Here is a 24,457-nt window from a genome sequence, read left to right on the forward strand (position 1 = left end):
ACTTGACCTATGTTAAAACATGTGTGGCTGGGGGGCGGGGGGGGGTACCATGCACAAGGGCTCAGCATAAAGAAAAGAACTGCGTGCTTTGAAATATAAACATAGGCCAACTAATTAAGGAATTAACTAATTAAGGAAAGTCTGATCCCTGCCCCCCAGGTTTTCAGCGGGCACATAATCAATCCACTGGTCATGATTTCTGCTTGCTCCCTGTCCTTAAATTTGAAGCAGCAAAGGTCATTCAGGGCTTAAGGACCCCCACACTCACCTGTCTGAGAGGTTCAAAGAGCCTCTTTGTCCATCGACTCAATTCATACAGTATCCGGGGCCCGGAACTTTTTGTGCTGGTTTCAAGTTAAAACAGTTCACAGGGTCAAAGGCAGGATAGTCCAAGGTGCAGCTGGGTCAGTGAATGTTGGCTGAGTCCTGAAACCACAGCTTGGCTCTTTCTTACATTGATTTGTGGATTGTGGACTGTTTCCAGGAAACCAAAGGGAATCGGTCCACCTGGCAGCAGGCCGGCTGCGAACTGGAGGCAGATCTGCACTGGCCACGGGCCATGGCCCTGTCGTGGCCCTGGAGAAGGAAGCATCTCATGGGGCCTTTTGGACATTCTGGCGGCCTGCCGGCTGCTCCTGCCGCGGCGGGCTCTCTACGCGGTGCAGAGTCGTCTCCACCCGCAGGCACGAGGCCCTGACGCGGCGGGAGGCTGTTTCCGTGCGCTGCCAGGTTTCCACGTGCTGGGACACCTCGACGACGCGAGGGAGCCGTTTCCCAGAGGGGGAGACGGAGGGCCCCTCGCTGCAGTGCTGGGTGGTCTCCACCCGCCGGGAGGACGTCTGCACCTGGCGGGAGGATGTCTCCACGCGGTGGGACGAGGTCTCTACGCGTACCGTCGACGTCTCCTCGTAGCGGGCGGCCGCCGCCCGGGGCCGCGAGGGCTTTCCCCGAAGGGGTGAGGCCATTCCACGGGGGTAACGGACCGAGCGGGCCTCGGGAGGCCTTACCGCCTCACGCTCCCCGACGGGTTACGTCACAGGGTGACGAGTGACGTCACATGCCTGTGTGACGCAGGTACAGCGCTAGACGAGGGTGCCACGACACAGGGACTTGGGGACAAGGTTTCCTTGAGGGGTGGGGAGGGACGTGAAAACTCCTTGGCAACTCTGGGCCGGGCCCCTCAGGCGCTCGGTCAGCGGGCGCACCGCCCCCTCGTCTGTCAGGAGCTCCCGCGAGCGGAGGAGGGGCTGGGCTGGGCTGGGCCGGGGCGGGCGGGCGGATGGGCGGAGCCACCCGCCCCCGCGCGAGGCTGATCCCGCCCTCGCGTCCCACACTGCCCCGCGGCAGGAAGAGGGAGCGGCGGCTTCCGGCACGTCCCCCGCGGCTCCGGGCGTTTGCTGTGCTGGGCTGCTTGTGGGTTAGCGTCTTTGCTCGTGATGGCCGCCGCCGTCGCTATGGAGACAGGTGAGTCGCGCTCGGAGCCACGCGTCTTCGCAAGTAGAACTATCCTGGGCCCAAACCCCCGCTCCTGCTCCCCCGCGTTCTCCTTTCAGGCCTGACTTCTTTCAGGCAGAGTGAGTTCGGACCGGGAGGGCCGCGGACTTTTCTAGTGTCGGAAGGGTGAAGGTAGTTTGGCCTTTTCAGAGTTTAATTTGTTGGCCAACACTTTTTCTTTCATTGCTCTTCAGACACCGGCACCACTGGCTTCCGGCGAGAACGAGAAAGAGAATTTCAATTTTAAACCAATCTTCGGTTTGTTTTCTGCGTCTCAAACGAGCTTGCATAAGTTAAAACATCGTCGACACATTTGTGTTATTATACTACCAACGACGCTTCTCACCTAAGCACACGCTTCTTGATCTTGTGTACTCGCCGTAGCCTCTGTCAGCTTGCATTCTGAACTTTTTCTTGGTGGCTTTAGCATTCACTTTGTTTTTGTTTACTAACTTTATCACCTAGCTACTTGTAATGCATTATTAAAATTAAGGCACAGTTACCCTAATCTATCCCAGTGATCACTGTTAAATTTCTTACATGGTAGCTCACGGGTCATAAACATTCTGACCTGTGTGTTCTTGCTTTCTTTGATGACTTGTCTTTAAGTTTAGAGAAACGTCTTACTCCTTTTAATCAGGGCTTTGCTTTCCTTAGACTTCTAAGAAAGGTTTTTCTCCTCCCACGCCCAGTTTAGGAAAATATCACATGCCCTTCTTTATGAAGAAGTGTATTTCAGCATTAGGTTTATTACTGATGTTTTCTTTCTACAAATCAGTATTCAGTGACGTTTATTTTGGATGATTTTTGATATCTTCTCTCCTAGATGATGCTGGGAATCGACTTCGGTTTCAATTGGAGTTGGAATTTGTGCAGTGTTTAGCCAACCCAAATTACCTTAATTGTAAGTTGAGCAGTACCCCGTTGAATTGAGTAAATATTGATGATTTCTGACCGAAGAGTTGCAATTCATAGTACTGTTGGCCCTTGGTATCCACAGTTCAACTGCAGTTGGTTGAATCCTCAGATACAGAAGGTGACAGTACTGTCACTGTCATCGCACTATACCATTTTATATAAGGGACTTGAGCATCTGTGGATTTTGGTAATCTGTGGAGTCTCCTGGAACCAATCCCCTGCAGAGTCCCTGGGATGACTTTATCTACTTTTATACATTCTCAAGTGAATGGAATTATTGCTACACTTTTACTGCTATATATTATCATTGAGCAGACTGGGACTTGTGTTTTGAATTCAGTGTCTTTTTTTTTTTGTTTTTTGGTCTTTTTGCCATTTTCTTGGGCCGCTCACATGGCATATGGAGGTTCTCAGGCTAGGGGTCGAATCGGAGCTGTAGCCGCCTGGCCTACGCCACAGCCAATGCAACTCGGGATCCGAGCCGTGTCTGCGACCCACACCACAGGTCTCGGCAACGCCAAATCCTTAACCCACTGTGCGAGGCCAGGGATCGGACCGGAAACCTCATGGTTCTTAGTCGGATTCGTTAACCACTGAGCCATGATGGGAACTCCCTGAATTCAGTGTTTTTTAGTGGTGGGGATGTTATGTTAAGTTTACTTTATGTATGTCAGGAGTCAGAAATAAGTAGTCCAAGGATGGTTTGCTCTACAGATTTTTTTTTTTTTTGTGCCTTTCAGTTCTTGCCCAAAGAGGTTACTTCAAAGACAAAGCTTTTGTTAATTATCTTAAGTACTTGCTTTACTGGAAAGAGCCAGAATATGCCAAGTATCTAAAGTAAGTTTAATTTTCATAGTCCTAAATATATGTGTACTTTATTACAAAGACTGATATTTAATTAGATGTCTTAGTTTCACATTTGAAAAAAAATTTTTTTGCCTCTTTGTGCTCCTTTTAGTTTCCACCAGTTTAATATGAAACACTTGTTTCTAAATTAACTTGGATTATTGCAGTAATCTCACTGGTATCCCTACCCCACCCCCACCCCCACCCCCACCCCCACCCCCACCCTTCCACTTGAAATAATTTCACCTAAAAACAACTGGAAATAATAGAATTTCTGTATATTCTAACCAACAGACCTCATTCACATTTTGCCAGCTGTCTCACCAATATCCTGTGTCTGGTGTAGTATCCAGTCTAGGCTCAGATGCTGCATTTTGTTGTCATGTCTTCTTAGTCTCCATTAATATGAGTTTTAAGTCTTCTTTTTTTTTTCCCCTCCATAAGTGACACAGAAATGATGTTATATCCTTCTTGGTATGTCAGGAGTCACAGGCAGTCACTTCATTCTATGACTGGTGATATTAATTTTGATCACTTGGTTGAGGTGGTGGCTGTTATTTTTATCCATATCAAGTACTATTTTTCCTTTTGTATTTAATATGTATCTTGTGAGGAAATACTTTGAGTCTGTAGGAATTTCTTGTTTCATATTTCATTCTTTTACCCACTAACTTTAGCATTTACTGAAGATACTTACTTGCTTGAGACAGTTTTTACTGTGGTGACATGCTTTGTTTTTTGTCTTTTTAGGGCCGCACCCACGGCATATGGAGGTTCCCAGGCTCAGGGTCAAATTGGAGTTATAGCCACCAGCCCACACCACAGCCACAGCAACATGGGATCCAAGCTGTGTCTACAACCTACACTACAGCTCATGGCAACACTGGATCCTTAACCCATTGAGTGAGGCCGGGGGTCGAATCTGAGTCCTCATGGATGCTAGTTGGGTTCGTTAACCATTGAGCCACGATGGGAACTCCTCTGTGGTGATGCCTTTTTTTTTTCTTTTTTTGTCTTTTCACACCCATACCTGCAGCATATGGAGGTTCCCAGGCTAGGGGTCTAATTGGAGCTGTAGCCTCGACCTACACCACAGCCACAGCAACGCGGGATCCGAGCTGTGTCTGCGACCTACACTACAGCTCACCCCCCTGGCAACACCGGATCCTTAACCCACTGAGCGAGGCCAGGGATCAAACCCGCAACCTCATGGTTCCTAGTCGGATTTGTTAGCCACTGTGCCACAACGGGACCTCCTGTGGTGATATTCTTGATTCCATCATTCTCTGTTCATTTATTAGTTGGAATTCACTTGAAGGAACGTTTCCTTGTTTCTGATTTCTTTCTTCATTTTAAAAGGTTAAATCAATATGGATTCTTTATCTTGTGGATTGTAATTTTTTATTTTCTTATGCTAGTGATCCCAGATGTAGCCAGTGGGAACCCCTTCAAATTGGCTCTTGAGGACTTTTGACATAGCCGCCTAATCTTTAGAGCATTTTCCTTTCTGGCACTACATATATTCCAGGCTCATCTTGTTCTTTCCCTGTGTTAGCTATGCCAACAAACCCTGGATAATGCTATTTAAAACCCACGACCTGGATACTCAGTGTACTCTTGGTACTGGAGTGCCATTGCTTCTAGGCCTTCTCTGCACGTAAAGCAAGGAACAGTGTGTGTGTGTGTGTGTGTGTGTGTGTGTGTGTGTGTGTGTGTGTGTGTGTCTATGTGTCTATTTCTGTATCTGTCTCTATATGTTAAAAGCCACTCAGTTCATACTGATGTTTTCAATTCCAGCTCAACAACAGGATTCTTTCTAGCCTCCCCCCTTCCTTATCTGAGATTCCTTTCCTGAGAGCTGGATATTTGGCTATTTACAGTGTACATACTTATGTATTTGCTCAATCTTAGCATATATGTACATAATTTCAAAATTGTTATATCCCTATGGAAAACTAGGATACAATATTTGTGCATAGTTCTTTCTGAAACTGACTCACTTTTAAAATAAAAGCTGTCTTTTTATCATTATTTATGGAAAACCAATAGGTGTTAATTAAACCCACAATTACTAAAATAAATAGTGTTCATGTTTATCACCTTGAAAACCACTGGAATAGAATAGCATGATTTGCCCCCAAATGTTGACTGTTTACCAGTTATTGTGTAGTCTTAGGCAAGTTATTTAATCTTTCTAAATTTAAGTTTGCTCACTTTTGAAAATTTTGCTGGCTTTTGATGATAAGCTTTTCTGTATAAGCAAAAAAAAAAAAAAAAGAACTGTACTATCAAGATAGACTAAGTTAATGTTAGGTTGCAGGATCATCTGGTATGGTAACACAAATGATACCGTAGAAATGGTAGGCTGCAGGATCGTTTTTGAATAACAACTAGAGCATGGTGTTATTGACTTAATTATGTTGATAATTAACTTATAAACTTAACCCCAGGTACCCTCAGTGTTTACACATGTTAGAACTGCTCCAATATGAACACTTCCGCAAGGAGCTGGTGAATGCTCAATGTGCAAAATTCATTGATGAGCAGCAAATTCTGCATTGGCAGCACTATTCCCGGAAGCGGATGCGCCTTCAGCAAGCCCTGGCAGAGCAGCAACAGCAAAATAACACATCAGGAAAGTGAAAAGCTGATCCAGACCAGGCTCTTACGACATGTATATATTGCTTTTGTACATGAAGACAGAAAAAGACTCTTGCTCCGAACCTTTATTGTGACAGCACCCAGAACCGATAGTGTGCTATTTAATTGAACTAATTTTTTATTCTCAATAGATTATTTCTTTTAAACTAGAATTGTTCTTTCTCTGTGGATCTGTAAGCTTTCATTAGTATTTAATAGTCAACTGACTAAGAGTAGAAATGTTAGGTGCTTCAGACCAATTTTAGAGTTGGGGAGCTGGGGCAAGGGGAGAGCCACCAAATATCCCAAAGTTTAAGCAAAACTGTTCATGATGAACAGTGGGACCAGGGGCAAATCTGTCTCTAGGAACCTTGCTGTCCCCTCAGATCAGCTACGGCACCCTTCTAAGGAGTGAGAGAAGTGGAATCAGTGACCTCTACACATCAAAGCAGGAACTGCATAAATTTCCTACATTCTGCAGGGCAGGAGGCATACCTGGAGCACCAGCTACTTTGCAGGAGAGCCTTAAGGGAGAATTGAGGTCAGGGAGTGTTTGTGGTTAATTACTAATAGGACTCTCGACCTTAGACTATAACAAAGGTGAGGTGCCTCAGATACTTGTGCTCATTTGGGAAAGCTAACTTTTTTTTTTTGGCAGATACCACAAACCAGGCACTATGTTAAGTGCTTAGTTGCATTCTCATTTTATCCTTAGAACAGTCCTTGTTCATAAAGGAGAACACTTAGGTGTAGACAAGTTAGGAACCTTGCCTGTGGTTACACAGCTAGTAGGTGATAGTCAGTGAGACTGGCTAAAAGGCTAGGTTATATGGCCTCCCACCACTAGGTTGTATGGCTTCTGACCTCTCCGCCACCTGCCTCATCCCGCACAATCAGACAGCTGTAAAACAAAAGCAGGGGCTGGATTAGATGTGCCTTGCTATCCTTCAGTGGTTAGATTAAGTTCTACATTCTAAAGCCAAAGATGTTTTAGGATAACAGTTCTTTTGTAAGTTCATGGAATTTAAAGTAAAAGATCCTAACTTCTTTAGAAGTCTGGAAACTATCTTCTTCACTATCAGCGGCTTTTAGATATTTCTGCCCATCTCCAATAATATCCTCCCCTTTGGGCTACTACTGCTACTCCTGAAGACTTAGTTTATCCTTAGTTCAAACATATCCATATATTAAAGCAGACTAAGGGTTCATGAGCATTTTAATTGTACTCTCTATTATTTAGACATACACAGTTTTTCTTTTAATCATCATTTATTTATTGCTAACATGAATTCAAAGCAAGTGTGCAGTTTCTTTTATACTAGAGCAAATCAGGAAATCAAGACACAATTGCCATCATCAAATCTTACTCTTCAGAGAACAACATCTCCACGAGGTTGGTCTGAAGACACTCAGATTCTACCAGTTTTTGAGGCTGTAAAAGAAGAACAGTCTTATTTTAACCCATCACTACAAAAATGTTATTAGGAGGGGAATGAGTTCTGCCTTGAATGACACAGATCTTGGAACAGAAATTATCAACTAGTTGTAACACATTTTATGAAATAGTTAAGGTATTTGCTTTAAGGTAAATCATTAAAATTCTTGGCTCCCTGGACTAAAACAGGAGACAGCAAGCCCAGTGTCCCCCCTTTCCCTTAATTCTTCAATTCAGAATTCCAGGGTCATGACTTAACTAGAGGTGCCCTTTCATCAAGAATTATGGATTAAAGAGAAAGCAACATTGATGGCACTCTTTTAAGGGATTATATGTTAACCAACTTTGTTCAGCAGTGCCTACCGAATTTAAAAATAAGAATGGCTTGGGAGTTCCCTTCGTGGCTCAGCGGTTAACAAACCTGACTAGGATCCATGAGGATGTAGGTTCGATCCCTGGCCTCATTCAGTTGGTTAAGGATCTGGCATTGCTGTGAGCTGTGGTGTAGAAATCCAATGTGACTTGGATCTGGCATGGCTGTGGCTGGCAGCTGTAGCTCCGTTTCGATCCCCAGCCTGGGAGCTTCCCATATGCCACAGGTGCAGCACTAAAATGCAAAAACAAAAACAAAACCCCAGCCAAACAAACAAAAAAGAATGGCTTTTAAGAAAGCACTGAAAGAGCTAATATTTGCATTATTAATAATTTATTGGGACTGGCCATAGGGATAGACAGCTTTTGTGCTATGAATCCATGCTAAAGAGCAATATGATATTTGGGATGAAATGTCAAGGTCTTTTCAAATTTGAATCCAGAACAAGTTAAAAGAGTTGATAGGGTGAATTGTATCCCCAGCACAGTTAAAGAAAGATACTCACTGTTCCATATTTAAGTAGTGTAGGCACTGCGGTTAATTTCAACTTTTTCCTGAAGTCATTATTTGGATCTTTCCAACTATTTCAAAAAAAGAAAAGTGATCATGAAAAATTTACTTGGTTTCTTACAGTCTGCTAAATATTTGATGTATTCTTACATTTAGTCTTCTAGTAATCATTGTTTTTGTTGTGAACATTTTAAAGACCTTGACTCTATGATTTACTCCCCTGTGCAAAGTTTTCACGTGAGTATATACTAAAATATAAATGTAAAGACAATTAAGTTCCAAAGGAACATCACGGCAAATTCATTGAATTACCCCTACCTAATACAACTGGATGATCACTCAGATTTTTAATTTGTATTTTATATATTCTGATTGCTTGACTTATCCGACTATACCTTAGAACTCAGAGTCTGAGTCCCAAAGCCGTTCCTACCTAGGTCTGGGAAATAGAGTACATGTGGCCACTTACTAAAGTCTTTCTCCTACTTGGCAGTAGATGAACACACATCCTTCAACAGTATGCTTCAGCCCCTCTCGTACAACTGGTTCAGCTTTAAAAGAAAAAAAAAAGTTGGTAAAAATTAAAATAATTACACACCAACAGTACAATCAGCACTGATAAACAGTGCCCCTCTCGCCTCTCCCCTCAGGCTTGGTAAGTACTCAGACTTTAACCTGCAGTTAACTGAGGAGGTTAACAGAAGTCAGGTGCTGTTTTCTGATTTGAGAGCCACTTTAAAAGAGCAAGGACCAACTCTTAAGTCCTGATTTGTCCCCACACCACGGAGCCCAGAAAAACGAAAGACATATTTGTTGACATCCAAAAGAAACCACCTCGTGTCTCCTGTAAGACACTAATCAAGGAAGTTAAAAGTTCCAAAGGACTAGATTCTAAGATTACCTGAGTGGAATGGTAGAAGAGCACTCTTGGCGGGGTGGGAAAGGACTTAATAGGAGAGTCGGGTACAGGGTTGGAAAAGACAAAAGACAGCTCAGATCGCTCTGCGGGACTCGGGAGCAAGACTCCCTCCGCTTCTCCACCCTGCTCAATGGCCACAGCCTCAGCTTTCCTGCCAGGTCCTCTAGGCAGGAGACCCGAATCCCGGCCTCACCCTGCACGCAGTCGGGGCACCAGCTTTTCCCTTCGGCGTCCTTAGAACCGGAAAAGTAGGCGAAAATGGTCTTGCCATTGTGCTGCTTCACAGCCTGTATGAACTCTTCGTAGCCGGACACGCTCACCTCCTCGTAGCGGGCCATCGGGAAAGCGGGCCTGGGACCGCGGGAGGTGTCTTGGGCCGCACGCCGCAGCTGGGACCGATCCCCTGCGGGGCGGAGCGAAGCTGTTTCCGGGTGGGCGGGGACTTGAGGGAGCCAGCCAGGCTCTGAGGTGCTACGGGTGCCTCCGATGGCCCTAACTCGTCACCATCTTTCTGCTCTCACGTCTCAGGTCTTTCCGTGCTGGCTGCGCCCACAGCCCCCGGATTCTGCCCCAGTATGGTCCCAGTCCCGGCCCTAGCCCCATGTGCGGTGGCTGCAAAACCTGCCGCCGCGCTGCCCCTGGACCCTTAGGTGGCTCCGGAGCCTTAACGGCTCCCAAGCCACCCTGCGCCTGTTGCCATGGCGACTGGGCGAGCGGCCGGAAGCTAGGCCTAATAGCGGCCCCCCCTGCCCGCTTCCCGGTAGCCGCGCCGAGCCCCAGGCCAGGTGGGCTCGGGCCAGAGCTGGGGGGATTCTGGGAAGCTGCGTTAGGAGTCAGAGACGTAGGGAAGAGGAGACCTGGGCCCGGGGCAGATCCTGCCGCTCGTCGGCTCTAATTTTCGTTTCTTCTACTGAGGCTTTAGTCGGGCGTCCGGGACAGGGCGGGGGCAGGGGGCTGTGAGGGAGGAAGGCTGCGAGGGTTAGAGCTGAGTGTGAGTGCGTGTGGGGAGCCGCCTTGGGAGCTGGTGCCAAGACAGGAAGTGCCCCAGAGCTGCCTTGGGAAGGCGTGAGTCGTCCTGGAGCTATGAGCGGGATGGCTGGCCAGGGGGCCCTGCGGGGGCTGCGCGGGGGCGAGCCAGCCGCAGAAACGCCGGGCCGCTGCGTGGGGCCCAGCAGGTCTGGGCGTGGAGTCCGGAGGCCGTGGGGGAAGAGATGGGGTTCAAGGACCACTGGAGGCCGTGGAGCGAAGCGCTGGGCGAGGTCCTCCGTGCGGCAAACGCGCTGTGTGAGTGCAGAAAGGCTGCAGGACTGCCGGGGACAGTGGGGGAGAAGACAAGCAGCGGGGACAGCCCAGGCCGCCGGGGCGAACGAGGTTGCGGGGACACCTGGCACTGCAGGCTCTATGGAGGCTGCAAGGGACCCTGGGACTGTATGGGTGAACGGGGCTGTAGGGATACCCCAGGTGGTGGGGCCTGTCGGCTCTGTGTGGGTGACTGGCAGTGGGGAGGAGGAAGAGTCGGTTTATAGGAGCCCTCGGGGCTGTGAGAGAAAAGGTCGCCCGGGATCTATGGGGCACGAGAGCATTCTGGAGCTATGGTTGAAGGTGCAGGCCATGAGGGCAGCTTCGGGATGTGGGGAAGGAAGCAGAGTCGAACTCCATCCTGTGCCTGCAGGAGAGGGGTTGCTTGAAAGGGGGATTCCTGGCCGGGCTTCCTGGGTGGAAACCAGCCGTGGTGGTCTCACAGGACCCTGGGTGAAAGGGCAGGGTAGGGCAGCCCCCGGGGACTCAGGAATAGCTATAGCTCTGGGCCTGGGGGCAGGCTGTGAGAGGGCTGCAGTCGTGTGTGGGCAGGGCCAGCCTGTGAGGATACCCTCTGTGGCTTTGCCTGGCGCTATGGAGGCCAGTTCTGGGATTGCCCCAAACCTGCCAGGGAGGGGACAAGCTGTGGGGGTACCTGGGGCCAAAGAAGGGATAGACTATGGGGTTGCCCCAGGCTCTCGGGGAAAAGGACTGACTGTGGGAGTGCCTGGGGCCATGGGGTGGCCCAAGGCTGTGGAGGTACCCAGGTCTGTGGAAGGAGAGCTAGGCTATGGGGGCGCTCTGGGTCTGTGGGGGAGAGAGCAGTCAGTGCAGGTGCCTGGGGCTCTGGCACAGGAGGCAGTCTGCGGGGATACCCCAGGCTTATGGAGAAGGGTGCAGGCTGCCGCGGTGCCCGAGGCCATGGGGGTCCTCAGGGCTGCACCGGAGGAAACTATCTCTGTGGGTGCCCCAGCCCTATGGTGGAGGAGACAAGCGGTAGAGGAGACAGGCCCTGGGGGTCTCCCTGGCCTGTGGGGCGCTGGACAGCCTGTAGGGGTACCTTGTGTTATTGAAGAGGGAGCGAGATATGGGGGTGATCCAGGATTCAAGGAAAGGGGACAGGCTCTGTGGGTAGAGACAGGCTCTGGAGGCAACTCAGGGTCATGGGAAGCTACACAGACTGCAGAGGTATCTGGTCCTGATGAGCAGGAGGCAGGTTCCGGGGGTGCTCCAATGAATATAGGACAGGTGATGGGAGTACCTAGGGCCTGGGGAACCGAACAGCCTGTGGGGGTGTCCCAGGCTGCGGGGCTTCCGGGAGCTGTGGAAGAACCAACCAGCTTCGGTGGTGTCCCAGGCCTGTGGGCTAGGCAGCGGGCTCGGGGGGTGCCTGTGGCTGATGCAGTGCCAGGGGTTGTCCGGGATGAGATGTGCGGTGGGAATGTCCTGAGTCTGTGGGAAAGGAGTCAGGTGATGGGGGAGCAAGCGGCTCTGGTGCCTGCAGCTTTAGGGAGACCTGGGTCTGTGGATCAAGAGCCCGGCTGTGGGGACGCCTCATGTCTGAGCAGGAGGAGACAGGCTGAGGGGTCACCTGAGACAGTGGGGATGCCAGAGGCAGCAGGTGTGTCCAAGCACAGGTGTGCGCCGGCAGGGGTGCCCACAGCTGTGGGTGCGCCTAGGTCTGGAAGCATACCTGCCAGGGTGCCTGCTGCTGTGTGGGTGTCTGGCTCTGTGTGTCAGGAAAGCAGCTCCAGGGATGACATGAACCTGTGGGGCAGGGCTCATCCTGCCAGGATACCCGTGGCTTCAGGGGTACCTGTGGCTCCGGAGGAGGTGTGGCCTGTGGGAGAGGACCCTGGTTCTGAGCCTTTCCGAGGATCATGGGGAAGGAGACAGGCCGTGGGGGTTCCCGGTTCTGTGGCTCCTGAGTTACCTGGACTTGTGGGAGAGGAGACTGGCTCTGAGTGTATCCCAACATCTTGGGGACGGAGACAGAGTGCCAGGGTTCCTGCAGCTGCTGAGGTGCCCGCCGTGGCTCCTAGGGTGCCTGGTCCTCTAGGGGTGGAGACTGGCTCTGGGGGTTTCGCCCACCTGCCAGGAAGGAAGAAGATGGCAGGAGTACCTGTGACCGCAGGGGTGTCCACAGCTGCCTGGGCGCCTAGGCCTGCACAAGAAGATGCTGGTTCCGAAGGTGTTGCAGGCCTGTGGGGAGGGAGAGAGACAGTGTGGAGACCTACAGATGCCAAGGATCCCACCAGGATGGGGATGCCTGCCACTGCCAGGGTGCCTGGGCCCATGAGGGAAAATCTGGGCCTCGGGGGCATCTCAGGCTTGGTGGGAGGGAAACAGACTGTAGGAACATCCATGGCTGTGGGCCTGCGCACAGCCCTGGGGGTGCCTGGGCCTGAGCAAGGAGAGACACTCTCTGGGGGTCTCTTGAGCTTATTGGGAAAAAGACAGATTGCTGAGATGCCGGCAGCTGCTAGCGTTTCCCTGGCGGTGGGAGTGCCCGCTGCTCCTGGGGCCCCTGGGCCGCTGGTGGGTGCTGCTGGCTCTGGGGATAGCTCAGGTATATGGGGAAGGAGAGAGGTTTCTGAGATGCCCGCTCCTGCCAGGGCTCCAGGACCTCTGGATGGGGAGACAGCCTCTGAAGGTGTCGCAGGTCTGTGGAGAAGGAGACCCAGTGGAGCCATGTCTGAGGCTGTGTCTTTGGGGATGCTTGCAACTGTCGGTGTTCCCATGTCAGGGCGTGGGGCTGCCGCAGTGTGGGTGACTGGGTGTGCAGAAGAAGGATCGAATGCTGCCGTCTCGGGCCTCAGAATGCCGAGGAGACAGTCCATAGAGGGCCCCGGGGCTTCAGCGGGGGAGGCGGGAGGTGGAAGTGTCCTGGGGCTGGTGGGGCGGAGCCAGATGGAGGGGGTGTCTTACACCTGTGGCCGTGGGACCAGGTCATGGAGCTGCCCAAGGTGCGAAGGGGAGGAACCGGACTATGAGAATGTGCCAGGAGTGTCCAGGGCAGGCACGGCCGTGGGGGTGAATGAAGCTGAGGAAGTGCCCCTGGTGTCAAGGGAGGGAACAGGCATTGGCTGGTCCGGGGATCTTGCCCAACAGGGTGGGAGGAGACAGGCTGGAGGAGGGTCTGGAATCAGGGTCAGGGGGAACAATTTGGGAGAAACTTATGAGGGGGAGGACAGATTGAGGGGGGCATTCCAGTAGTATATATAGGGGACAACTTGAGGGGGTCCTGGGGCTCTTTGGGAGGGAACAGTTTGGGGGGGATTCGTCCTGGGTTGTGGATGAAGGCACAGGCTCTTAGGGGTGTCTCAGGATGAGGAGATAGTTCATGGAGATGCCTCACCATATACGGGGTGACAAATAGGTTTCCTGGTGCAATGGGAAAGGGACAGGTTGCAAGGAGAGGGGTGTCCCAGGACTTTGCAATAGGGGAACAGTTAGGGGTGGGTGTCCCTGGACTTCATGTGTGCTTGTGTCTGTGTGCGTGTGTAGCATCACTCGGGGTATCCTAGAACTGTGGGGGTCACTTGGCTTTTTCCTGTTGGAGAATGGACCATTAGGCCTTAGGCATCCAGGGGGAAGGTACTGACCTCCACATAAAAGTCAGAGATGTCCTAGCCCCAGTTCTGCAGGCTCCTTCATTCTGCGGCTCCAGCCCCTGAACTGTGATGACGTCAAGCCAGTTGGGATCGCCTCCCTCGTGTGCTCCTTCCATCTTCGCTTTTGATCATGTCTCTGCAGCCTTAGAAATAGGAGTCTTTATATGCCTACGGATGTAGCAGTCTTTAAGCAAGTCCAGTCTGCAATCCGTGGGTTTATTCAGAAGCTTAAATTAGGGATTTTTTTTTTTTTCTTTTCTTTTCAAACCTGAATTTCCCAGTTGAGTTCCTGTGGGATTCTTTGAGAGGACAGACTCCCCCTACATTTAACATTTAACTAGTCAGTTTATGGAAAATCTGCTTAATTCAGCAAATGTTGAGTTAAATTGTCTACTGTGCTCAAAGCACTGTGTTGTGGGAAATCTCAGAGAAGAGCAAGACAAGGCCCTTACCCTCGAGGAACCTTGTCTAGCTGGGAAGATGAGACAGATACCTGTGAAATAGGTAAATGACAACACAAGCAACTGTGTGATAAGCACCTGAGTGCAGGGACAGTAGTGTCTATACGGAGGCACTCAGAATAGGGAGAGGCAATGATGTGTGTGTCGTTTACAAGACACTTTCCTGTCTGTTAAACCCTGTGTGTGAATATCGGGTGGGGGGAGTTGGGGGGAAATTGAAGGTGTGCAGAGATTAGTCAGCTGGGTAACGGCAGTTCCTGGCATCAGTCTAGGTATTCTGTTGACACAGGTTTACTTAGAGTCCTGCAGAGTTAGGTCCTTTTGGGCTCCCTCGAGGAGTAAAGCATGCTGCTTTTTGACTAGTAGTTAGGACTTATTAATGTAGGCTGTATATCCATAAACCTCCCCTGCTGGAAAGTGCTTGTTTATCAGAGCAGAGCTCTGGGCTTGCAATAATGTCTCACTGGCGACCCTTGAGATTTGAAATTTGGAATGAAAAGGGCTCAAGAGATAGTCATTAAGGTGGTGTGTCCCCCTCTTCTCTTGGAAGGTAAAGTTTCAAAAGCGTAGCTGCTTTTGTCCGTGGAAGAAACTGTCCTCTACCTGTCCTTCAGCTTTGGCTCTGCAGCGCGAGGTCGCTCGGCACTGCCAGAACATCGTTCCATGAGCACAGCCTTGTGTTTTCCTTATTCTTTCCCTTTGTTTGAATACTGCTGGTCTGAAAGCACTTTCTTTTCTCTTAGGCAATGATTTTAGGGGGGAGCTGTTGGCCGATGACTAAGCTTTCACTATTCTACGCCCTCTGACATGATGGGGCCAGGCAGACCCGCCTCAACCTGTGATCATCTAGCATCTAGTGTCCAGCTGGATGAGAGGAACGACCCCAGGAAACTTCAGACCCAGGTAGATTCGTTTTGTTTCTCTTTTCAGATTTCTGTTAGGAAACATTTCCAACAAAGAAAAGGACGAACACGTTTTAAATCACCTCTTAGATTTAGCCATTGTCACATCTTGGAAAACAGATAAAAAATAATTCTCTAGTAGTATCGTATAACCAGCCTTTATTCAGCTTCACGCAGTTGTCCCCAAAACGTCTTTTCCTCCAACACTGTATTTATGAGATTCTTCAAACATAGGGCAGACAGAATTTTACAGTGACCACGTAGATTCCATCACTGTTTCACCGTAGTTGTTTCATTGCATATTTATCCGTCAATCCATCCCTCTAGAATCCATTCTTCAATCCACCTTTTGGACTCATATCAAATAAATGGCCGATGGGAGTACGCTAAGTATTTGAGCATGTGTATCATACACTAGAATTCATTCTTTGTTTGCCAGTTTTTTCTTTTGATGTAAATTTTACATCTGCAGTGAATACATTTACATGTATACATCTTGGTGCATTTGCTGAGTTTGGACAAGTGTATACACAGGTATAACTGATGGCCTCTGTCAAGATACGGAGCATTTCCATTACTCTAGAAATCCCTCTGGTGTCCTTCCCAGTCAGTCTCACCCACAGGCCACCACTATTCTGATTTGTATCACCGTAGATTAGTTTTCTGTGTCCTAGAACGTCATATAAATGGAATCATATACTATGTACTCTTGTCTGGGGGCTTCTTGCAGTGGGTGTGGTGTTTCTGAGATTCATCCCCATTGTCACATGTGTCAGTAGTTTGTTACTTTCTTTTTTTTTGTCTTTTTGCCATTTCTTGGGCCACTGTCATGGCATATGGAGGTTCCCAGGCTAGGGGTCGAATCCGAGCTGTAGCTTCCAGCCTACGCCAGAGCCACAGCAACGCAGGATCCAAGCCGCGTCTGTGACCTACACCACAGCTCATGGCAACGCTGGATCCCTAACCCACTGAGCAAGGGCAGGGATTGAACCCGCAACCTCATGGTTCCTAGTCGGATTCGTGAACCACTGCGCCACAACGGGAACTCCAGTTTGTTACTTTCTAATACTGAGTAATGCCCGATGGAGAGCTTTCTAGAGTAATGGAAATATAGTCCAAATCCTGTGTTCAAAAGTTAATTGGGTTCATTTTTTTTTAACCCTCACTTTTGTTGAAAATTCTCTTTGGTTTGTTAGCGTTCATTTTTAGGGTTTTCCTTCATCCTTAGGAATTGTATTTATTCATCTCCCTCCCTTCTTCTCTCCCTTCCCGTCTCTGTGTGAAGCATGAATGTGGTTCCAAACAAACCTGTAAAAAAGGAACATCCAGTGGAGTGTTATCCCCTCCCCCATTCCCTCCAGCCTTTCCACCCAATTCTTAGCACACCCTGGAGACACCCAGTCTTATTAGCCTTTGATTTTTCTTTCCTGTGTTTCTTTTTGCACAAATAATCAGACGCATGTGTATTTTCCCATGAAGTATTTCTCTCCTTTTTTTTTTCTTTTTTTTTCCCCTTGGCCGTGCCCATGGCACATGGAAATTCTGGGGCCAGGGATCAAACCTGCGCCACTGCAGCAACCTGAGCCATAGCAGTGACAATGCTAAATCCTTAACCTGCTGAGCCACCAGGGAACTCCATTTCTCCCTTTTTTCCAAGGGTGGTATATTACAGGTACTCCTTTTGCACTTTGCTCTTTTCACTGAACAGCATATCTGAGAATGAGTTCACACGGATCTTCCTCGTCCTTTACAGCCTCATCTTCTCCTCTGTGTGGATAGAGCATGGTTTGCAGCGTGCTCCTACATGGGCATTTTGGTTGATTCCAGTGCTTTGCAGTTACAAACACTGCAGTGGTGTGTGACCCTGTGCATATGTATTGTTGGGGTATATCTTTTTTTTTTCTTTCTTTTTATGGCTGCGCCCATGGCATATGAAAGTTCCCAGGCCAGGAGTTGAATCAGAGCTGCAGCTGCTGGCCTGTGCCACAGCCATGGCAGTACTGGATCCCAGCCGTATCTGTGACCCTACACCGCAGCTCACGGCAACGCTGGATCTCAGCCCACTGAGAGGCCAGGGATTGAACGCACATCCTCATGGATAACATTTGGGTTTTAACCCGCTGACCCACAATGGGAACTCCTGTTGGGATGTATCTTCAGGATCAATTCCTAGATGTGAGACTGCTGGGTCAAGAGGAAATCGTGTGCATGGCGTGTTGGGTGTTGCCCACGTCCGCTCTCGGAGGTGAGCCTCCATCAGCACCCCACAGAGGCCTGTTTCCCACAGCCTCCCGGCAGCTTGTGCTCTGGTACCTCTTAACTTTTGCTGACCTCTTGCTGCCTCGGTATTTTTTAAATTTGTGTTTTTATGAGCTTGACTAACTTTTCATATATTTAAGGGCCATATTTATATCTTTTTCTGTTGTGGTTAATTGTGTTTCATCCTGTTTTTACCATTTTCTACTGACTTTTGATCTTTTTTCATCTCCGTTTTTAATATTTCTTTATACACAGGGAACTCTTTGTATTTACAAATATTTTTCTTCCAGTTTTTCAGTTCTTCGACTTTGTTTATGGTGGGTTTTTTGGTTTGGTTTTGTTTTGTTTTTGGCCACATCTGTGGCATAGGGAAGTTCCAGGGCTAGGGATAGAACCCTTGACACAGCAGTGTCAATGCCAGATCCTTAACCTACTGCACCACCTGGGAACTCCTGTTTATGGTGTCTTTTAACCATAAATTTTAGAATTTTTTATTTTAATGTAGTGAGATTTATCACTCTCTTCTTTGATTGTATATAGATTTTGAGACCTAATGAGAAAGCCTTTCACTACACCCAGATTAGAGAATTCAGTCATATTTTTTCCCTAGAGCTTCCATCAAATCCCCTAGGTGTTTTAGGTTATTTTACTTTGGGGGGAAGATTTCTCCAGCAAAGCTGTAAGTTCCAAGTACTATGCCTCATTCTCTGGACCCTTCAGATGGTAACCATGGCTTTTCTCTCTTACAACTTCTACTTTTTTCATCTAAAATACTTTCTTTAAGTTTTATCACAATGGGTTTATTTTGCACTGACTCTTCATCCGCGTGATTATATCAGCACCTTTACTGTGTGAGCTGGGAGGCCATCTCCAAGGACAGGCACCTCAGCACAGGCCTCACTGAATCTGTAGGCATGGACTCTTCTAGAACTGGTTACCTGCCATTGACAGGTCCAGAGCCACAGGATTGCCTGCTCCCTCTGACACAGTAATCCCAGAACAGGATGTTTATCCTAGGGAAATAATTTAAAGAAAGGAAAAAACCTGAATGCTTGGAAATAGTCATTGAAGTAATACTTGTATTAGTGGAAAACCTGGAACAATCTAAATGTTTCATAGTAAGGTTGTGGTTTGGTTAAGCGTGACAAAGCCATTCATTGGATTTTGGAAAATGCATTTGTGAAAAATAATGAAAACTGGGAATATGAAACACGCCCCTATTTGTGAAGTGAAAAACAAAACCTATGTCTATCATGATTATAACCGACAAAAACTTAAACCTGCATGAGAAGGTGTAAGTGGCTCTTGTGGACAGCAAGATGTGCTTAGGTGCAGGTTAAAAGATTTTCACCTACCAGGTGAAAAATCTCGGGAAGACCTGAAGAAGGAGGGTCAGTGGCTTAGGTTCCGTGTGGCGCCTCTGTGGAGCAATTTTTAGGAGCTCTTGTAGTGACTTGTTTGGGCGCTTGCAGGAACCGGACGTTTTGACACAGGGCCGACGTCCGGAACTGAGAAGCTGAGGAACGTGGTGGTTTTGTTTGCAGATTTCTGGTGGCGTTTGTGAGGAGGACCCCAGTGTGCTCTTGGTCACACCAGCGACCGGGTGATTGGAGGGGAGACCCACGCGTGTGTGATTAATTCAGGGGGGTGTGGAGTGGCTGATTCTTTCAGCCCGACAGAAAAGTACCTCCTAGCGCTAATAGCCGTGTGGGTGAAGCTTGGTGATAGCCGTATACCAACTATGCAATATGTTGTTTTTCTAATGTGTGCTTACTTTTATTTATTTTTTTAAAGAACCAGCTGCAGTTTAATAGGAATGTTCCTACACATTCGAGCAACTTGGCAATCCGCTACTCTTGCCCACATGGAATTAGAATTGAAAAACTGAAGCACTCATGCAATGAGTCAGATCAGTGTAGAGACGGTCCTGACCTAAGCAGTTCTGTTTCGTTTTCTGTCATATCAGAAGAGAGACTTAGCTATGCCGTCCACCTAGCCAAGAGGGATGTAAAGCGGAGACAGCTTGAAGAACACATAAAAGAACGTCATCTCGGGAGCCAGCCCCGAGTTGCCCAGCAGTGTGGACGCGCCAAGCATGACGTGTCTGCCCAGAGGCTGGAAAGGAAGGAATCCAAGAGGCAGGGCCGCCGCCAGCCGTCCAAAGTCGAAATCTCCAGCTCGGGAGCCACGGTCTACCTGTGCACGTCTCCTCCAGGGCAGTCGGAGCTCCCCAAGCCAAATTCGCCCCCCACTCGTGACCCAGGACTTCAGCCCCCCACCGCAGGGGACCACAAAAGCCTGTGCGAGCACAAAACCCTGTTGGAAGTTCAGCGACTCCAGAAAGAACTGAGCAGTTGCATCCAGAAAATTGAAGAGGTAACTAAAAAAGGTGAGAAAAATCGGACTCATGACTTTGAAAAGATGCCATGCGAAGGTATAGTTCAAGCACCCCCGCCCCCATCACATGCCATTTTCTCTTTCTGTCACTAGAATGAGCACTTGTGACAAGACAGAGGGACTTTGAGTTTGACTAGTGTCTTTTTCTGAAGAGTTGGCCCTGCCCTAGCCCCTCTCTCCAGCAGAAGCACCAGAAACAGCCCCCTTTCTGTAGGCTGCATATGGTAAATCGACTGACTGAGGGCCCCGCTTGGTCATTGCCGTGCCTGCTGTCTGAACCTTAGGTCTCCTGGCACCAGAGTCCAAATTATCCTGGAATGTTTTGCTTCTTTATCCAGAAGTCCTTCTGGCAAAATTATTTTTTAATTGTTTTTAATTTGTTCAGAAAAGAGCATAGTACATGTACATTATAGATAAAACGGGTTCTAACTTAGGTAGTGTTTAGGTGAGTACACAGTAAGTGACAAGGGGAGTTATATATACAAATAAAATATGCGACTGCAGGGTAGAAAGGAAGGTGTATGATAATCATATACTGTTCTCAACAATTCTTCAGTGGTCTCTACCCCCTTGCATTTCCCTGGGGAGTAGAAGATGTATTCCACCTGAAAAATTTGGGGTTACCAGAGCTAACAAGTAGGGGAGTCAAGTCCTGCTTTCAAACTGCAAGGAATAGGGAGTTAGCATCAAAAGGAGACACTGTTCTAGGATAATACATAGTCTATAATCATCTTTTGCTTTTTTTTTTTTTTTTGGCCACACCAACAGTATGTGGAATTTCCTGGGCGAGGGATCAAACCCAAGCCACATCAGTGACAACCGAATCCTTAACCACCAGGCCACCAGGGAACTCCATCTTTCCATTTTAAAGTTAGGTCGTATATGCGTACATTCATGTGTGCACACTACATAAGGAATTTAAGGTGCCTTACAAGAACAAATTGAACAAAATAGAACAGAAATATGTAAATGAAGATGTTTTGGCACAGGGAAAAATCAGATTTATTAGGAATGGATTAGGCATTTGTTTCTGAGCTTCCTCACAGTCAGCTAAAGAGGAAAATGTGATCAGTTGCAGACTTTACAAACAAAAAATAATTCCATAAGGAAAAACTTATTCCATGAGTTGAGGCTGGAAAGAAATTTCTCTGGTGGATCTTCATCAAGAGTATGTTGTGTAATATATCATGAGCAATTTGAAAACATCCCTACATCAGACTAACAGAAGTATTGTGGCTCATTTCTCCTGGCATCTCTCGGCTGTGGTCTGTGGCGTGGCTCCATGGCACAGTTTGGTAGAAGCCAGGCTCCCAGGGGAGCAGAGCCACGAGGCCCGCTGCTCGGTGATGGAGCCTCAGCCAGGGGACCTTTAGGGCGGAGCTGCTAAGACTCAGTGGGGAAGGTCTGGGTTGGGTGGCTTTTTGTTCTTGTTGGTGTTTTAGTTTACATTTTCAGTCTATCACAAATCAGTAGTTTGTAAGCTATGATGAAAATGTCCTGACAATGGTAAATTGGCAGGAAACCTGTCAATGCCTACTTTGAATTTCTGCACATACCTCATTGTAGACTGGTAGTGCTGACAGTGGCCCCGATGGGAGCTGCCCTCCCAGTAGCCCTAAGGTGCCCCCCGCGCTGCCCAGGGCAGCTCTGGAGACTCGAGGCACCTGCACGGTGAGTGATTAGAAGCCCCACTGGAGCCAGTTGGCACGTACAGTCATCTAGGTACGTGGACCCAGGATTCCTCCGTGCCGTGCAGCCCAAGCAAGAGAGAGAAACAGTTGGGCTTACAGGCTTCTAGGACACTGCATCTGTATCGGCAGCTCCTAATTTCAGATTTTTGCTTTCTTCAAAGCAGCCTTACTGTTTTTACTGTTTTTTAGTGAGTAAATATTTAAAATCGGAATTTATCTAATACAGTTTTACTGTTAAAATACCGCTTTCATCTGACTTGCATGTTGGAATTTTGCAGAAGAATTTGTTTCGTATGAATGTATTTAAAAACCACTGACGAGAAGGAATGAATAGACTCCATATCCCTTAGGCAGTGTTCCAGAAGCAGTTTCTTTGAATGAATCATTTGAAAATGCGGAGCCGCAGTGTGTGTGAGGGTCTGCTTCCCAACAAATAGTCGAAGACTTTGGACACTCAAATAATTTTAGCCCTTGATCTTGATACATTTGAGCAAGGCTTTCTCTTCTGGGTTCAAGATAAGAGCGTGTGAAAGAAATCTTGCTAGGCATAAAAATAGACCAGTAATTTTTTTAATTGAAAGCACTATAAATGTGGGCTCAATAGAAGGAATTTTAAGTTAGTAAGAGATGCCTGACAGCAGACCAGGCTGTCCAGTGGGATTTGGTTCAGGAAAGTCCTGCCTGGAGGGTAGCTCTGTCTAGTCAGCGTCTTCACACCCCTTCCATCTCTGAGTCAGTACACACGCCCACTTGCTGATCCCTAGACGTTTGGCTGATGAAAACTGAAATTTTTTGCTGTGACAGCCTCATGCTTTTTCTTGAAACTAGAAATCTTCAACCTTATTATCCTTTTGAGTAACTGGAGTTTTTCTAAGTTTTGGTATATGATTTATAATCCATTTGGGGTTGGGGGGGATGATATTTTCAGATCGCATGGAGGAAGCTTTGGATCCTGATGAAGAGCGGAGGGTCCGTGTCAGGAGGCAGGAGCAGGCTGTCCGTTCTGCCCGAGTGCTCTACGTCCTCCAGCAGCAGGTGCGGGATTCAGGGAGGGCCCCCCCACCTTGTTTTTGTCTTCTCAGGGAATTCCTGTTTTCTTTCTGTCTCAGGGATGCCAGCACCAGAGTATTGCACGTGAATTCTAATGTGTTCGTGAGGCTAAATTTCCTGAACATGCAGACAAATAATTCTTCTTTTCATCCTCTGCCTTATGTGTTTGTGCACTATGTGTTTATGGCCAAGCTCTTAATATATTGATTTTTTTTTTTAACTTTTTGGGGTCATAGACTCTTGAGACTCTATTAAAAGCTATGTGTCTTTTTCTTAAAAAAAAAAAAATACTACAGCATTTATTTTTTGCACACAGATTTAAGTGAATCAGTTGCCCAGAAACTCTTGGTCCCCAGTAATTGCAGCCTTAGAGGAAAGGGACCTTGTTAGTTTCCCACCTGTCTCATGTTTATTGTGTACTAGAAGCTTAGTAGATAGTTAATAGTTTGTCTTTAAGAATAAAGAATGTGTTAAGTGTCTTTCAGAACACATTTAGTGGCTGGTAAACAGATATTTACATTCTTTACATTGTGGGTATATACATATATATGTTTTTAATATTATACATAAACACACACAAATATATGTGTGTGTGTGTGTGTGTGTGTGTATATATATATATATATATATATTGCTTTTTGGGGCTGTACCTACAGCATATGGAGGTTCCCAGGCTAGGGGTCCAATTGGAGCTATAGCAGCCGGCCTACACCACAACCACAGCAACATCAGATCCCTAACCCACTGAGCGAGGCCAGGGAACAAACCCTCAACTTCATAGTTCCTAGTTGGGTTCTTCAACCACTGAGCCATGACGGGAACTCTGTGGGTAGATTTTTTAAAAAATGTTTGTTTGAACTTTAATGCCTTACTCATTAGTAAGCCTTGAACGTGTTTCTGAGTCACATGTTAGCCTTATTGCTGAGCCCAAAGCTAGACTCTTTCATTTAAAAAGTAATGCCTGAGTTAGATTTTGTTCTGTATTATTTTAGTCCTTACTCTGCACTGCTGCCTTAGAGATTGTACTTAAAAGGTTTCGTGGTGCTCTGTAATGTAGAGGGTGAAAGCTGAATTCTTGAGCATGACACTGAAAACTTCCTGGTCTGGCCCTCCTACCTTTCCAGAGTCACCTCCACCTCTGCTCTTTCATGTTAAATTCCTCTTACATTGGGGACCGAGGGATGAAGGTGAACCCTGGGCTCTAGTCACCATCTTGAATTGGAAACCAATAACTATTTTGAGGGTGCGTGAATGAACAGCCTGTCTCATTTTCAAGTGACTTGAATTAATAATGATTGTATTTGGGCAAGACAAGATGTATCCTCTTCTACAAAAAAGATCAATGGAAAGGTACGAAGTTTTCATTTTTCCCCCTTTACAAAACAGGTGAAAGAAATCCAGGAAGAATTGGATAAATTGAGTCCACATAAAATTAAACACACTAAGAAGGTATGATGCAATTTAATTATGATTAATACTTATTATTTATAAACTACTTTTCCAGTGTTTTGTTAGTATTATGTGTGGGTTCTCTGCACTAATGTTGCTTTCAGTGCTTGTAGAAACCTCTTAGGGAGTAAGTACCTTAAATATTCAGAGTTTGGGGTCACCTTCTAAGAAACTGAGCATAATAGGGAAAAGACTTTGCC

The 24,457-nt window shown here is 47.5% G+C and overlaps 4 protein-coding genes across 9 annotated transcripts in view; 2 read left to right on the forward strand and 2 right to left on the reverse strand.

The window, feature by feature from the left end:
• The window catches only part of C12H17orf100 (chromosome 12 C17orf100 homolog), an 83,986-nt gene extending 82,738 nt beyond the window's left edge, over positions 1–1,248 (reverse strand). For both annotated transcript variants that reach the window (XM_021067715.1, XM_013981241.2), the window contains exon 1: positions 269–1,248. In XM_021067715.1, coding sequence (XP_020923374.1) covers positions 594–965 — 372 coding nt within the window. In that variant the 5' untranslated portion in view covers positions 966–1,248 and the 3' untranslated portion in view covers positions 269–593. The remainder of the gene's footprint in view (positions 1–268) is intronic.
• On the forward strand, positions 1,161–6,949 carry MED31 (mediator complex subunit 31). Of its 2 annotated transcripts, XR_001299978.2 has the most exons (5): positions 1,335–1,464; positions 1,689–1,752; positions 2,321–2,398; positions 3,153–3,249; positions 5,709–6,071. XR_001299978.2 is itself a non-coding variant. In XM_003358216.4 (4 exons), the coding sequence occupies exons 1-4, from the start codon at positions 1,437–1,439 to the stop codon at positions 5,899–5,901; spliced, it is 396 nt and encodes a 131-aa protein (XP_003358264.1). In that variant the 5' UTR covers positions 1,161–1,436; the 3' UTR covers positions 5,902–6,949. The 2 variants fall into 2 exon arrangements, 1 of the variants encoding a protein (XP_003358264.1); XM_003358216.4 differs by lacking the exon at positions 1,689–1,752 and having other exon boundaries at positions 1,161–1,464; positions 5,709–6,949.
• On the reverse strand, positions 7,149–9,789 carry TXNDC17 (thioredoxin domain containing 17). The gene is made up of 4 exons (XM_003131877.4): positions 9,329–9,789; positions 8,686–8,767; positions 8,212–8,287; positions 7,149–7,330 (listed from the first exon to the last, which is right to left on the reverse strand). Exons 1-4 carry the CDS (start codon positions 9,471–9,473, stop codon positions 7,262–7,264), a joined length of 372 nt encoding a protein of 123 aa, XP_003131925.1. The 5' UTR covers positions 9,474–9,789; the 3' UTR covers positions 7,149–7,261.
• KIAA0753 (KIAA0753 ortholog) overlaps positions 9,638–24,457 on the forward strand; it is a 56,030-nt gene continuing 41,210 nt past the window's right edge. The window contains exons 1-5 of one of the 4 annotated variants that reach the window (XM_003131876.4): positions 9,638–9,920; positions 15,253–15,412; positions 19,465–20,059; positions 22,687–22,793; positions 24,195–24,257. In XM_003131876.4, coding sequence (XP_003131924.3) covers positions 15,317–15,412; positions 19,465–20,059; positions 22,687–22,793; positions 24,195–24,257 — 861 coding nt within the window. In that variant the 5' untranslated portion in view covers positions 9,638–9,920; positions 15,253–15,316. The other 3 variants (XM_021067711.1, XM_005669142.2, XM_005669141.3) reach the window with 3 other exon arrangements.

This window comes from Sus scrofa, chromosome 12 (assembly GCF_000003025.6).
Source record: "Sus scrofa isolate TJ Tabasco breed Duroc chromosome 12, Sscrofa11.1, whole genome shotgun sequence".
Classification (NCBI taxonomy): domain Eukaryota; kingdom Metazoa; phylum Chordata; class Mammalia; order Artiodactyla; family Suidae; genus Sus; species Sus scrofa.

Excerpts from the sequence above, each read along its gene's own strand:
- MED31 (XM_003358216.4), top strand. The coding sequence starts at position 1,437 with ATGGCCGCCGCCGTCGCTATGGAGACAG. Across the intron at positions 1,465-2,320 it reads CGCCGTCGCTATGGAGACAG|ATGATGCTGGGAATCGACTT; the intron begins GTGAGTCGCGCT and ends CTTCTCTCCTAG. Across the intron at positions 3,250-5,708 it reads GAATATGCCAAGTATCTAAA|GTACCCTCAGTGTTTACACA; the intron begins GTAAGTTTAATT and ends ACTTAACCCCAG.
- TXNDC17 (XM_003131877.4), bottom strand. The coding sequence starts at position 9,473 with ATGGCCCGCTACGAGGAGGTGAGCGTGTCCGGCTACGAAGAGTTCATA. Across the intron at positions 8,288-8,685 it reads CAAGTAGGAGAAAGACTTTA|TTGGAAAGATCCAAATAATG; the intron begins GTAAGTGGCCAC and ends TTTTTGAAATAG. Across the intron at positions 7,331-8,211 it reads CACTACTTAAATATGGAACA|CCTCAAAAACTGGTAGAATC; the intron begins GTGAGTATCTTT and ends CTTCTTTTACAG.